We start from the raw sequence: 12,201 nt of genomic DNA on the forward strand, positions 1-12,201 counted from the left end.
AAATCAGCCATTTAATATATAATACATAATAATACTTTCATGTATTTTTAGTTACTGAAAACATTGATTGTGATGCTGTGCAGAAACTATGCCATTATAGTCTTCAAGACTTAAATGAATCCAGTGTTTATTAGCTGATGTAGTTTACAAACTAATAAAAATCATTACATCAGCAATTTGTAAATACAGTTTTTAAAATAATGCCTTAACAACTTTACAGTGGTTATAATTACTGTATTTAGGCTTAAAGTTATTTAATAATTTTACATGAAGCCTTTTTAATAGTTTGCTGGTGCAGATCAGGGATAGGTAAACTATGGCTGGTGGGCCAGATCCAGCCCGTCGCCTGGTTTTGTAAAGAAAGGTTTTTTGGAACATAGTCGCACCCATTGTTTACATGGTAGCTGTGGCTACTTTTACCCTACACCAGTGGGGTTGAGTAGTTGCAACAGAAACTGTATAGCCCACAAAGCTGGAAATTTTTAAATTTAGATTTTAAAAATTGGAAAATTCTTTGAGCCCATACAGGGCAAGTCCATTGACCCCTGGGATAGAAAGCAGTCAAGAACTTGGGTGCCAAAGCCAAATGGCCTAGGTTCAAATTCCCTTTCTCCCATTTCATAGCTAGTGACCATGGACAAATCACTTAACCTCTATGCCTCATTATGAGGTTTAAATGAACTAATTTGTATAAATAGTGCCTGGCACATACTAAGCACTGTGTAAGTGATTGCTGTTATTTCTGCTTGTAGCTTTTATAAGTTATTGTTAATAGAAAAATGACACTAATGGGGCTTCCCTGGTGGCGCAGTGGTTGAGAGTCTGCCTGCCGATGCAGGGGACACGGGTTCGTGCCCCGGTCCGGGAAGATCCCACATGCCGCGGAGCGGCTGGGCCTGTGAGCCATGGCTGCTGAGCCTGCGCGTCCGGAGCCTGTGCTCCGCGACGGGAGAGGTCACAACGGTGAGAGGCCCGCGTACCGCAAAAAAAAAAAAAAAAAAAAAAAAAAAAAATGACACTAATGATTTTCCTTTTAGAGTGTCAAAGGCACTTTGAGTCTTATTTTTTCAAGAATGTAATAAGACTTTTTTCATTTAGAGTCAGTGTTCCCTGTTACCAAAATTTATTTTATAAATATAAAGAATTGAATGTCTTTAAGACAATACTTGTGGTTAAATGTCAAACCATTATTTTCCCAAGGCACATCAAACTGGCTCTGCATAGTCCAGGCCTCTGAAGTTTGTGTGCATACCCTAGGGAGCATGTGAGATCCATTTTTGTAAATATAGTTTTTAAAATAATGCCTGGGACTTTCCTGGCGGTCCAGCAGTTAACACTCTGTGCTCCCAATGCAGGAGGCGTGGTTTCGATCCCTGCTCAAGGAACTAGATCCCACATGCATGCTGTAACTAAGAGCCCACATTACACAACTAAAAGATCTGGCATACCGCAACTAAAGACCTGGCACAGCCAAATAAATAAATAAATATTTTTAAAAAAATAAATAAAATAATGCCTTAGGAGTTAGGAAAAGAAAATATTAGAACCTGTTTACCTTTGTATCACTTAAAAATATCTGTGTAGTTTATAATGTACATAAATTATATGTATAGAACTTCATGTATATTATTTGTTAATAAATAAGATGCATATTAAAAAGTTTTCTTATGGGTTGCTCAGTCAGATGTTTGGAGACCGTAGGACAGAATGATGAAATTTAGAACCTCAGCAATGATAGAATTTAGAACCAATTTCCTGACTTAGAAGATAAGGAAAATAATTCATAGACTGTAATTGAGTTGTCCAACTTTACATAAGTGTTCAAGAACAGGTCATCTAGTGGCTGGAATCTAATCACTGACCGACTAGAATCTGGGTCACTGGACTCGTAAAGCAGAACTGACTGTTTAATTTCTCAGGTTGATTCTCCTGGCATATATGCTTGATGTGTGTGTGTGTAAATCTCTGACATAATAAGCCATACTCAGTAGGCACACCGTGTTTCCTTATTCAAGCATCTTAATTTCATCCCATTAAATCTTTGAAGTATCAGACTATCAGAAGGCATGAAGAAACCTGGGCTGAGAGTCTTCGTTACAGGAGACCTGATCTTGACTGTATGGCTGGTTTGAGGCGCATCACTCTGAACTGCAACACGCTTATTGGTGACCTGGGTGCAAGTGCTTTTGCAGAATCTCTTAGTGAGGATTTATGGCTTAGAGGTAAATTCTAAAATTGAAAATATTGAGTTTTTAATATTATATGTGCTTAGCTTTTGGCATGATACGTTGTGATAGGATTTTTTTTAAAGCCTCATCTCTCTGACAGCTTTTATTTTGCTTTTAAGCTTTGTCTAAGAGTTGCATATATCCTTTATAGAAAATACAGAGTAACAAGAGAACAATTACCTATAATCTGAATACCCAGACATAATCACTGTTCATTTTGGTGTATATACTTTCAGTCTTTTTTTTTCTATAAATATATTTGTACACTTAGGGATTACAAAAATAGAATTGTAGTATACTTGCTATTTCATATTCCTGCTTTTTTCACTTAGTGATGTATCATGTAGTATTCCATCGTATTGATGTCCCATAGTTTAATCAATTCTTTGCAATTAGATTTAGTTTGCTTTTCCCTGTCAGAAACAATGTGAATACGTTGTATGTACATCTCTGTGTCCATCGGGATTACTTCTGTAGAATAAGTTACTAGAAGTGGAATGACTAAGTGTGACATATTTTTAAGACTTTTGATACACATTGCCAGCTTACCATCCAGAAATGCTATGCCAATTTGTAGTCCACCCCAACAGTGGATGTGAAGCCTCCCTCTCACAAACACTGGCTTGTAGCACTTTTAAAAAACTGTAAAACTACAAAAATGAGTACCTCTCCCTTTTTTATGCAAGTAGGATTACTCCAAATTTTATAACTTTTTTCAGTTAATTTAGTATGAGCATTTTAGCAAGTCAGTAAATTTGCATTTACTACATCATTTTTTGTGACTGTTCAGTGTTTCATTATATGAATATGCCACAGTACACATAGCTTATCCATTCTTGTATATAAGCTATGTCCAGTTTTTCAGTTACAAATAGTACTCTGATATATATCCTTACCTATATCTCTATTTATTTTGGTTAAATTCTTAGAAAGAGAGTTGTTGGATCAAAAGGGTATAGACATTTTAAAGGCTTTTCTTACAGAATCTTGGCTTACTCTGATAGGAGAATAACCACATTTTATTTTGTATTCATTTGATTTACTAGAGAGGTTTACTGGCTGTTTGTATTAATTTGGCTAGTTGGTTAATTACACCGTGTGTCCATTCTTCTGTAGTGAGAGTTTGTAAGGGTTGTATCATATCCTGTCAGATCCATATGTCTGACTTGCTATTTCTGTGTGTCGTGGGGTGTTGAAAGACACTGGTACACACAGCACTTAAAAAAAAGACTCATGATAGTTTCCTTTCATGTAATATTTTTTAATACCTGTGCTTTTGTGATGATCCCTTTGGTTTAAATGAGTAGGTTGTTCAGCCCCAGAACTACTAGAATTCATGATCATTTGTTCTGGTTTTTGTCTGACCTTTTACTGAGAGAGTTCTTGACCATGATACTTTCAAGATAGGTTTTTAGTATGTATTCTCTATTCACACATTCTTTGAATTTGTTATTATTTGTATCCTCTTAGACTTGTCTTTTTGTTCTAAAACTAACAGAACAATGGAAAAGTTGTTACATTTCTTCTATTTTGTTTTCCCCTTTTAACTAGTTTCAAGTGTGATTTGGAGCTCAAGATCATGATCAAAAGAATGCGGTGCATTTCTGAGCTCCACCAGTTTTTGCTTGTGAGGTTTACATGCCACTGCCGCCCTTGCTAATTATGAACTGAGATTCATTTTGTGATGTTTTTTGCTCATAGGTTATATACAGTTATTCTTCAGTTCTTTAATTGTAAAATATGTTGGATGATTTATTGGCACTAAAGGCAGTGTTATCATTGCACATCCAAGAAGAGGTTTTTAAATTGGATCATGCATTATGTGTGTGTGTATACGTTTCTGTTTTTTTCCATACCCAAAATTACAAACCTGCCATGACTGGTCTTGTGCAGGACTCTTCCACACGTGAGAAAATGAGAGTTGTCTATATGTCAAATCTGTATAGAGTTAGCAAGTGACCTTTTGTCTTTCATCTAAAGCACTTGACCTGCAGCAGTGTGGCCTCACCAGTGAAGGAGCAAAGGCTTTACTAAAGGCCCTTGAAACCAACAGAACTCTGGTCGTTTTGGATATAAGAAAAAACCCACTTGTCGGTATGTGGTCACTTTTTTTTTTTAATTGATTAACACATAGCAAAACAAAAAGAATTTTTTCACGTATTGACAGTTTTTAAAACTTCATGTGTTTAACTTTCCTGATCGTATACAGTTGGTCCTTGAACGACGTGGGGGTCAGGGATGCCGCCCCCCAAGCAGTTGAAAATCTGGGTATAAGTTTATAGTCAGTGGTTGCACATCTGTGGATTCAACCAGCCTTGGATCGTGTAGGACGATAGTACATATTTATTGAAAAATATCTGTGTGTCAGTGGACCCGCGAGGTTCAAACCCATGTTGTTCAAGCGTCAACTGTACTTTTCTAATGTTGCACTTCCTGTACATTTTTAGCAGATAATTTACCAGTTAAAGTGAGTTATACTTGTAAATTTTTCTTATCTCTACTCTGAATAGAGGTGAACCTAGATACTAAGCCTGCTTCCACCAAGAGCATTATTTCCTTCTTGTGCAACCTCTGAATTCTTGCAAGGAGTACTTTATTCATTTGTCAGTTTAACAATATTTTTAATACCTTCTGTGTGCCAGGTATGGGTTTAGGCACTAGGGAAAAAGCAGTGAATCAGACAGACAAAAAGCCTTGCCCTCATGGCGCTTACATTCTAGTGAAGGAGTTCAGATAGAAATGAGTAAACAGATAAGTAATATAATTTTAGATAGAGGGAAGTGCAGAAATATCTTAATGTAAGGAGAGTGGCGGGGGGCAGGTAGGACTCCATTGGATAGGTTTGTTAGGGGACAGCTTCACTGGAGAAGTGGTATTTGAACGGAGACCTACCTGAATGAAGAGAGGAGCAAGCCATGGAAGATATGCGGTAAGCACATTCCAGGACAAGGAGACAATGCGTATGCAGGCATGTAGGTGGGTGGAGTATTTAAGGAAAAGCAAGGAGGCCGACATGGCCAGAGTACTGAGTGAAGAAGAGTGTGGTATGACATGAGGTCAAGGAGCTAGCCAGGGGTCTGCTCTTGTAAAGTCTTGAAGGCCAGAGTAAAGATGTGGATTATTCTAAATGAGTAGACGGTTTTGAACTGGAAAAAGGCATGATCCAAATAGTATCTCAATAAGATGACCTGGTATAGAGAATAGACTTGGGGGGATAAAGAAGAGAAACAGGGAGACCAGTTAGGAGACTATCACAGTGGTCCAAATAAGAGATGTTTATGGCTTAGCTTAGGCTGGAAGTTTGGAGCAAGTGAAAAGTGGTTGAATTCAGGTTGTGTTTTGAGGGTGTAGCTAACAAGGCTTGCCGATAGATTAGATGTGGGGTATGAAGGGAATAGTAACAAGGAGACAAGTCGTTGATGATTATGTGTGCAACTGGGTGGTATCACATAGAAGAAGGGAGCTGATGGGAGGAGCGGCTTTTGAGGGAATATCAGGACTTTGGTTTGATATCTTAGATGCCCTTTAGGTATCTAAGTGTCTGGACGGTGCTCAGACTGTACTTTCTATCCAAAGGTATCCAAAGCCGCTTTAGATGCAAAATGTTTAAAGTTGACCTTTGCTGCTGCCAAAGGGGGCAGTCTGCAAGGTGGCATCTTAGGTTTCTGAGGAAGAAACTAGAATACACAAAGGGGGAAATAAGTGTATAATTACGTAATGTAGATTTCATATTTAAATTTATGGGAAGAGCAATAATTAGTTGGCTTTTGGTTTTAAATGGAAATAGCTACTCATTGGGAAATAATTATTCTAATTTCAATTTATTTTACTTTAGATCATTCTGTGATGAAATCAGTTATCAAAAAAGTTCTCCAGAATGGAAGGAGTGCCAAGTCAGAGGTATATAATGTGTTTTAGTTCTCTTGGAATAATTTCTCTTTAATGGTTTGTTTTTCTTTCTTCCTTAAAAGAAAATTATCAGGGTACTTTCTGCCATCTTAAAACTAAGTTTTTAGTCAAATCAAATGGCTTTTCTGTCTTTGAAAATGTTGTGTGATTCTTTAACTTAGGTTCTGAGAAATGCAGATTGAAAACCTTTTATTAACTTAAAATACCTTAATTTCCGGTTAAGATCAAACCCTCATAAATTACCTGGAACTTAAATGGCATATTTATTATTTCTCAGTACCAGTGGATAACTTCTCCATCTGTGAAGGAACCATCCAAAGCTGCTAGACAGAAAAAGAGAACTATAATTTTGGGAAGTGGTCGAAAAGGAAAAGCTACTATTAGAATTGGTAACTTTTTCTTGTTTTTAATGTTACTAGAATTTATACCCCTTATGTTTTCCAGTGTGCTAAAATTAAAACAGCCAATATTAATCACATGCATATTAGGAGGACTATAATTATTTTGATACTTATGAGAATTTATAGAATGTAGATATAATAAATGAATTTAAAGAGATATTAATATTAACCAACATTATTGTTTGGATTTCATAAAAAGTTCATTATTTTGAAAATATTTCCTGGTTGATGATTACTTCTAATACTTTGCAATTGAAATTTGGGGTGCACTTTGATGATAATTTTAGTAGTGGTGCTTTTGAGGGATGATTTTTTTTTTTTTAATGCAGAATTACCTTTTGCGCTATAAGAAACAAAATTTCTTCCCAGTTCCAACCTTCCCATTGTTCCCTTCTTCTTTCTTAGAAATTCTTACCTAAATTTTTGATTCAGGTAATATCTTGTTTCTCTCAATGATAACAAAAACTTGAAATATGTATTATCCTTATAAAAGACTTCTACAGACAAGTTTATTGACCTAGATGGAACATTTTAGAAAAACATTTTCTAAATGTTTACTGTAATGTGTATTTAATTTTCCAAATGATAGTTAACCCATAAAATCTAAAATGATAGATTTTACAACTAAGCCTATAATTTTGTTACCAAATGTAATAAAAAGCTTTTAAAACCCTTTAACAATCAATGGAATAAGTTTCACATTTCTCCTGAATATATAAATGTGGTGTAATTCACTTCTACTGATAACATTTGTATTTCTAAGAGACCTTAACTTTTTATTTTCTGGAACATATTATCTTTAGTCACAAATAGTCTTTTTTTGTTGTTGATAAGAATGAATAGCAGGAGCAGCATTTGTGAAACCAAATCTAATATGAAACTGACTCTTTCTTGTGAGTAAATTTGAATTTTGAAACAGTAAAACAGTAAGGTTTAATATAAAGCAAAATAAATTTTTTATGTTTATGATCTGCCAATTTCCCAAAAAAAGTTTTGTGGTGACTTTAGTTATACACCAGATACATTAAAAATCACCAATGGACAACACATCTTTTATTTAGGTGCCATCTGAAAGTTTTAAAAATTTGTTGACTTAATATCACTGAACTGTCCACTTTAAAATGGTTAAAATGATAAATTTTCTGTTTTGTGTATTTTACCACAATTTTTAAAAAACATGTTGTTTGAAGATTTTTAGGTTTTATAAAGGTATTGTATTAGCATAAGAATGAAAAATTTAAAAGACTACCTCTAGTCTCATTATCCTATCAAGCAATATTTACATTTTTGTTTTCTCTTCCTGTTGTCTATAAACATAATTCCACATTATGGAATTATGTGGAATATAATTTAATATATTTGCCATTAAATATAATATAATATAATTTGCTTATATATATAATATATATATTTATTTGCTTAAATATATAATATATATTTGCCATTCTTAAATATAATTTGCCATTCTTATCTTTTCATATTAAATTTAAATTTTATGATTCATAGTTATACTTTTTAACATTGTATTCACAAGTTTTCATTGAGTTGGTCAATTTTTTAAATTGGTGAGAAATAACCGAAAATAAACTATTGTAAACATCTTCATAAATACAGCCTTTTTTTTTTTCTACTTAAAGATGTATGTTTTTGATTCTCCATTAATCAACTTGCTCGGACAATAGTGTATTAAATAGAAGTTGTTAAGAGTGTTTATTAAATGAAAAAAAAAGCTTATGACTTGTCTGCCAGTTATTTCAAGACAGTGATATTTTAATCAAATAGTACATACAAAGAAGATTTGTGATATCACACTAATTACATATTATTATTAAAAATTTATATCATATGTAAAGCATTCTTAAAACAGCTAAGTTGACTTTTGCTATAATATTAGAAATAAATATATATATAAATAAAACATGTATATGTAAAACATATTAGGAATTTTATAATATTAGTACCTGGTGGTATATAATAGGGCATCATGGAATGAGAATAAAACAATTAAATTTTTTTTTTATTTAGCATGATTAAACAAAGTGGAAATGTAACTGAAGTATACAAGCTCATTGAGCTATTTTAAGAGTAATTTTATTTCTTGGGCTTTTTTTTGTATTTGCCTCAGTTATTTGGAGACATAGAGGTAAGCCAAATCAATGACTGGGTATATAGTTAGATCCAGGTAGGTGAGTATAGGGGTGAAATAATGGTGTGAATTGTGTCACATTTATATTGTAATTATGTATGCCTAAAAAAAGATGGGAACTTTTATTAGAAATTTTTTTTAGCTCCTAACAAGAAAAGTGTAATTTTAAAAAATTTTATTACAAATATATTTTCATTCGTTTCTGAAAGTAAAGGAAGGGTATACACATACAAACCACATGCATATAAACATTTTTTTTTGAGGGTAATTAAGTTAAACAAAATAGAATAGCACAAAATGAACTGAGCTCCTGTATATTTTTAAGAGACATGTAAGTCACACAGGATCATGTGGTGATTATCAATAAGCTACACTCTATGAAATATTTGTCCTGTATTACCACATGCACTCTGTTTTGCACTCCATCCTAATGCTGCTAAAATATAGTAGAAAGCAGCAGCATAGCACAGGGAGATCAGCTTGGTGCTTTGCAATGACCTAGAGGGGTGGGATAGGGAGGGTGGGAGGGAGGCTCAAGAGGGAGGGGATATGGGGACATGTGTATGCATATGGCTGATTTACTTTGTTGTGCAACAGAAACTAACACAGAATTGTGAAGCAATTATACTCCAATAAAGATCTATTAAAATAAATAAATAAAATAACATAAAATATAGTAGATTTGAAGGATAAATATAACCATTTTAACCTATGATGTTTGTTTTCAGTAAATACAAATTAAATATTTAAATGTGAATTTTAATATGTGGCTTGTTCTAAATAAAATATTAACACGTAGGTCTAGTTTTTGCTACCAAATATTTCATATAAAGATACTTGACTCTCTACTACTGAAATATAGGATGTCTCCACATTTCACTCTTTTATCCAGTGGGTTTCATTTGTTTTTTTGTGTGTTTTCTATATGAAATCAAATGAGCAGTGAATGTTGACAGGCTTATAGGAGGGTAACGTTGACTCACCTACCACTTGTAGTCTTATAACTTGTATTGTTTTTACATAGAAAAATTCATCTTGAATTGAAATTTTGGTCTAATTCTAAAGATTCTGTTTGGCAGAAGTCATGGGTGTGTTTCTCTATCCTGGAGATTCAGAAATGCCAAACGTGTTCTAAGAGTCAATAAACTTGAGTGTCTCTGCATGATACATAAAATGTATCATTCTTTGGGATTTTTGAAAAATTTATTTTTGCATTTCTGCACATCTCAGTACTTTTGTTTTAGTTAAAATAACTTGTTACTGTAGAGAACTTATATTTTTTAAAAATGCTGGCTTATGTAAAACCTTTTTACAAAACAATCCTCTTTTTAATGGCCTTGGCACCATTGTCAAGTGCCTGTTTGATTCCTTTCAAAGTGTACACGTGTGACAGTTGCTCTGTAGACCTTTGGTGCATCTTGATTCCTTCTTATCATGCTTTGTCAAACATAGGCTTGGCCACAAAGAAACCTGTAAGTAATGGAAGGAAACACTCTGCTGGTAAAGAATGTTATGCTCCTGAACCTCTACCACCTGGTGTGTCTGGTTTCCTGCCGTGGCGTACTGCAGAACGTGCAAAAAGGAACAGGTAACGTGCTTGCATTCCCTGTCTTTTTCAGTCATTCAGAATTCTTTGTTTTGGAACTTCTATTATGTGGGCGGTCTCTGGTGCTTTCTATAGAGCAAAAAAGATAACTCACACATGACTTCGGCCTAATGAGCCCTCTAAGGAAGAAAAACAAAAAATAATTGGGAGTTTCAGCTTGTTTCTCAAGTGTCACAACAGAGGTAACCCGTGGGCGTCCTGAGGAGACTAAAATTATCTCCAATTGTGCAGGTGAGAAAAGTTTCACTAAAGGCAGGTGTAGTTGAGCCAAGCCCTACAGCACAGAAGTAGGAATTTGGATATGTACGAATGGGAAAAAAGACATTTTAGGCATGGGAAATAGTTTAATGCAGAATGGATGAGAAATATGGAGTAGATCTATTCTAAACCAACTGGCTTAACTCAGTAAATCAGCTTTAGTGAGTCAAACTAGCTTTAGCTGATTACTTATCCAGGGGATAGCTGTTCAGAGTAATTTTTGTCATAGAACTGTAAATAAAATGGTTGAACTATCGCTTTAGGCTTGCTAAGTGAAATAGATGGCTCTAGATGATCTTCAAGTGACTTACCTGGTAGTATTCACGAAATTGGAGGTTAACAATTGCTTAAGAAAACAAAGAGAATTGATTTTAAATAGTACTTGAAGTAGTTACTGTGTAAAATATCTGTTCAGTTGCTCATGTTAAATGGATGTTTATAATCCCCATTGGACAACCGACTACTTTTTTGCAAATGGTAATGTGAATTGCTGTTGCATAAACTGTAGTGTTGAATCCCCAGTCTTTGCACTTGAGTTTAACAACCCTGTGGTTTCCTGTCTTCTTTCTGAGACACTTCATCTCAGGTCCATCCTTGTCACATGGAGTGGTAAATTAGAGAATGATTAATATCACCAGTTAAAGAAGTGAGCCTGAAATCTCAACCATCCTGAACATAGGAACTGAAGGGGCCTCTCAGCAGTTCAGAGAGTTATTACCAAGCCAGTCGGCTGAATTCTGTTCAGTTTTCTCCGTAGCAGAGCCCTCCAGGTCCTTCTTTTGAGCTTATTTTCATACACAATTCTGTATGGATACTGTACATAATACTAAATAGTTGTATTAACTGGGTTTAACTGGTGATGTATTTACATCAAGATATAACTTCATTTTGTTGATATATTTTTAGGGGTTTTCCATTCATCAGAGCTCGTGATGTATCTAGTCAGTTGCAGGTATGTAGCTATCATATTTATAATATAGAGGGGGTTGAATTGGGAAAGGTGGATGGTCATTCTTTTTGCTTTTTAAACTGACAGAGCCTTACAAGAAGCATTTCCCTCTCTGAAATAAATCGATTTAAAACTTGTCTGGTCGCTCTCCCAATGCAACTGTGTAGTTTAAAACTTGTCTGGTCGCTCTCCCAATGCAACTGTGTAGTTGTGTGGATTTGGCACACAACTGGCAGCCTTGTGGTTATGTCTGTAAACAAGGAAGCCTGTTCTCCAGTCCGCAAATCAGCTGTTACCCAGTGAAACGAACTTGACTGCCGTTTCTGACCCCTCACATGGAGCTGTCATACTCAATAATGTTCATATGTTTTCAAGAAATGTTGTTTGTTTGCGGGCTATATGTACAAATTCCTGATCTTAAAGCCAATATAAAGCAACATATACCAAACCTCTGCTCTCTCACCAAGGCCACACACATTCCCTCTCTTCTGGCCTCATGACAAGCTAATACTGTCAGTATCAGAATCTCCTTCCCAGTGGTCTTGGGAGACTGCATAGTTGCTCTGTGAAAGACAACACTGCTGAGACTGAGAGAAGAGCACCTTGGGTGTCAGTCCTGCCCTTGCATGCCCAGAGGGAGGGGTGTGCGCCTCGTTCTCCTGTTGGGATTTTCCTGTGCTGCAGGGTTTGCTGCTTGTCAGAAT

At 35.0% G+C, this 12,201-nt stretch overlaps 1 protein-coding gene across 1 annotated transcript in view; it reads left to right on the plus strand.

Annotated features, from left to right (window-relative positions):
• Positions 1 to 12,201, plus strand: part of CEP78 (centrosomal protein 78) — a 68,941-nt gene that overhangs the window by 5,004 nt on the left and 51,736 nt on the right. Inside the window, exons 5-10 of the mRNA XM_065879900.1 lie at positions 2,048 to 2,222; positions 4,209 to 4,322; positions 6,064 to 6,128; positions 6,415 to 6,526; positions 10,137 to 10,272; positions 11,455 to 11,500. Coding sequence (XP_065735972.1) covers positions 2,048 to 2,222; positions 4,209 to 4,322; positions 6,064 to 6,128; positions 6,415 to 6,526; positions 10,137 to 10,272; positions 11,455 to 11,500 — 648 coding nt within the window. The remainder of the gene's footprint in view (positions 1 to 2,047; positions 2,223 to 4,208; positions 4,323 to 6,063; positions 6,129 to 6,414; positions 6,527 to 10,136; positions 10,273 to 11,454; positions 11,501 to 12,201) is intronic.

This window comes from Phocoena phocoena, chromosome 6 (assembly GCF_963924675.1).
Source record: "Phocoena phocoena chromosome 6, mPhoPho1.1, whole genome shotgun sequence".
Taxonomy (NCBI): domain Eukaryota; kingdom Metazoa; phylum Chordata; class Mammalia; order Artiodactyla; family Phocoenidae; genus Phocoena; species Phocoena phocoena.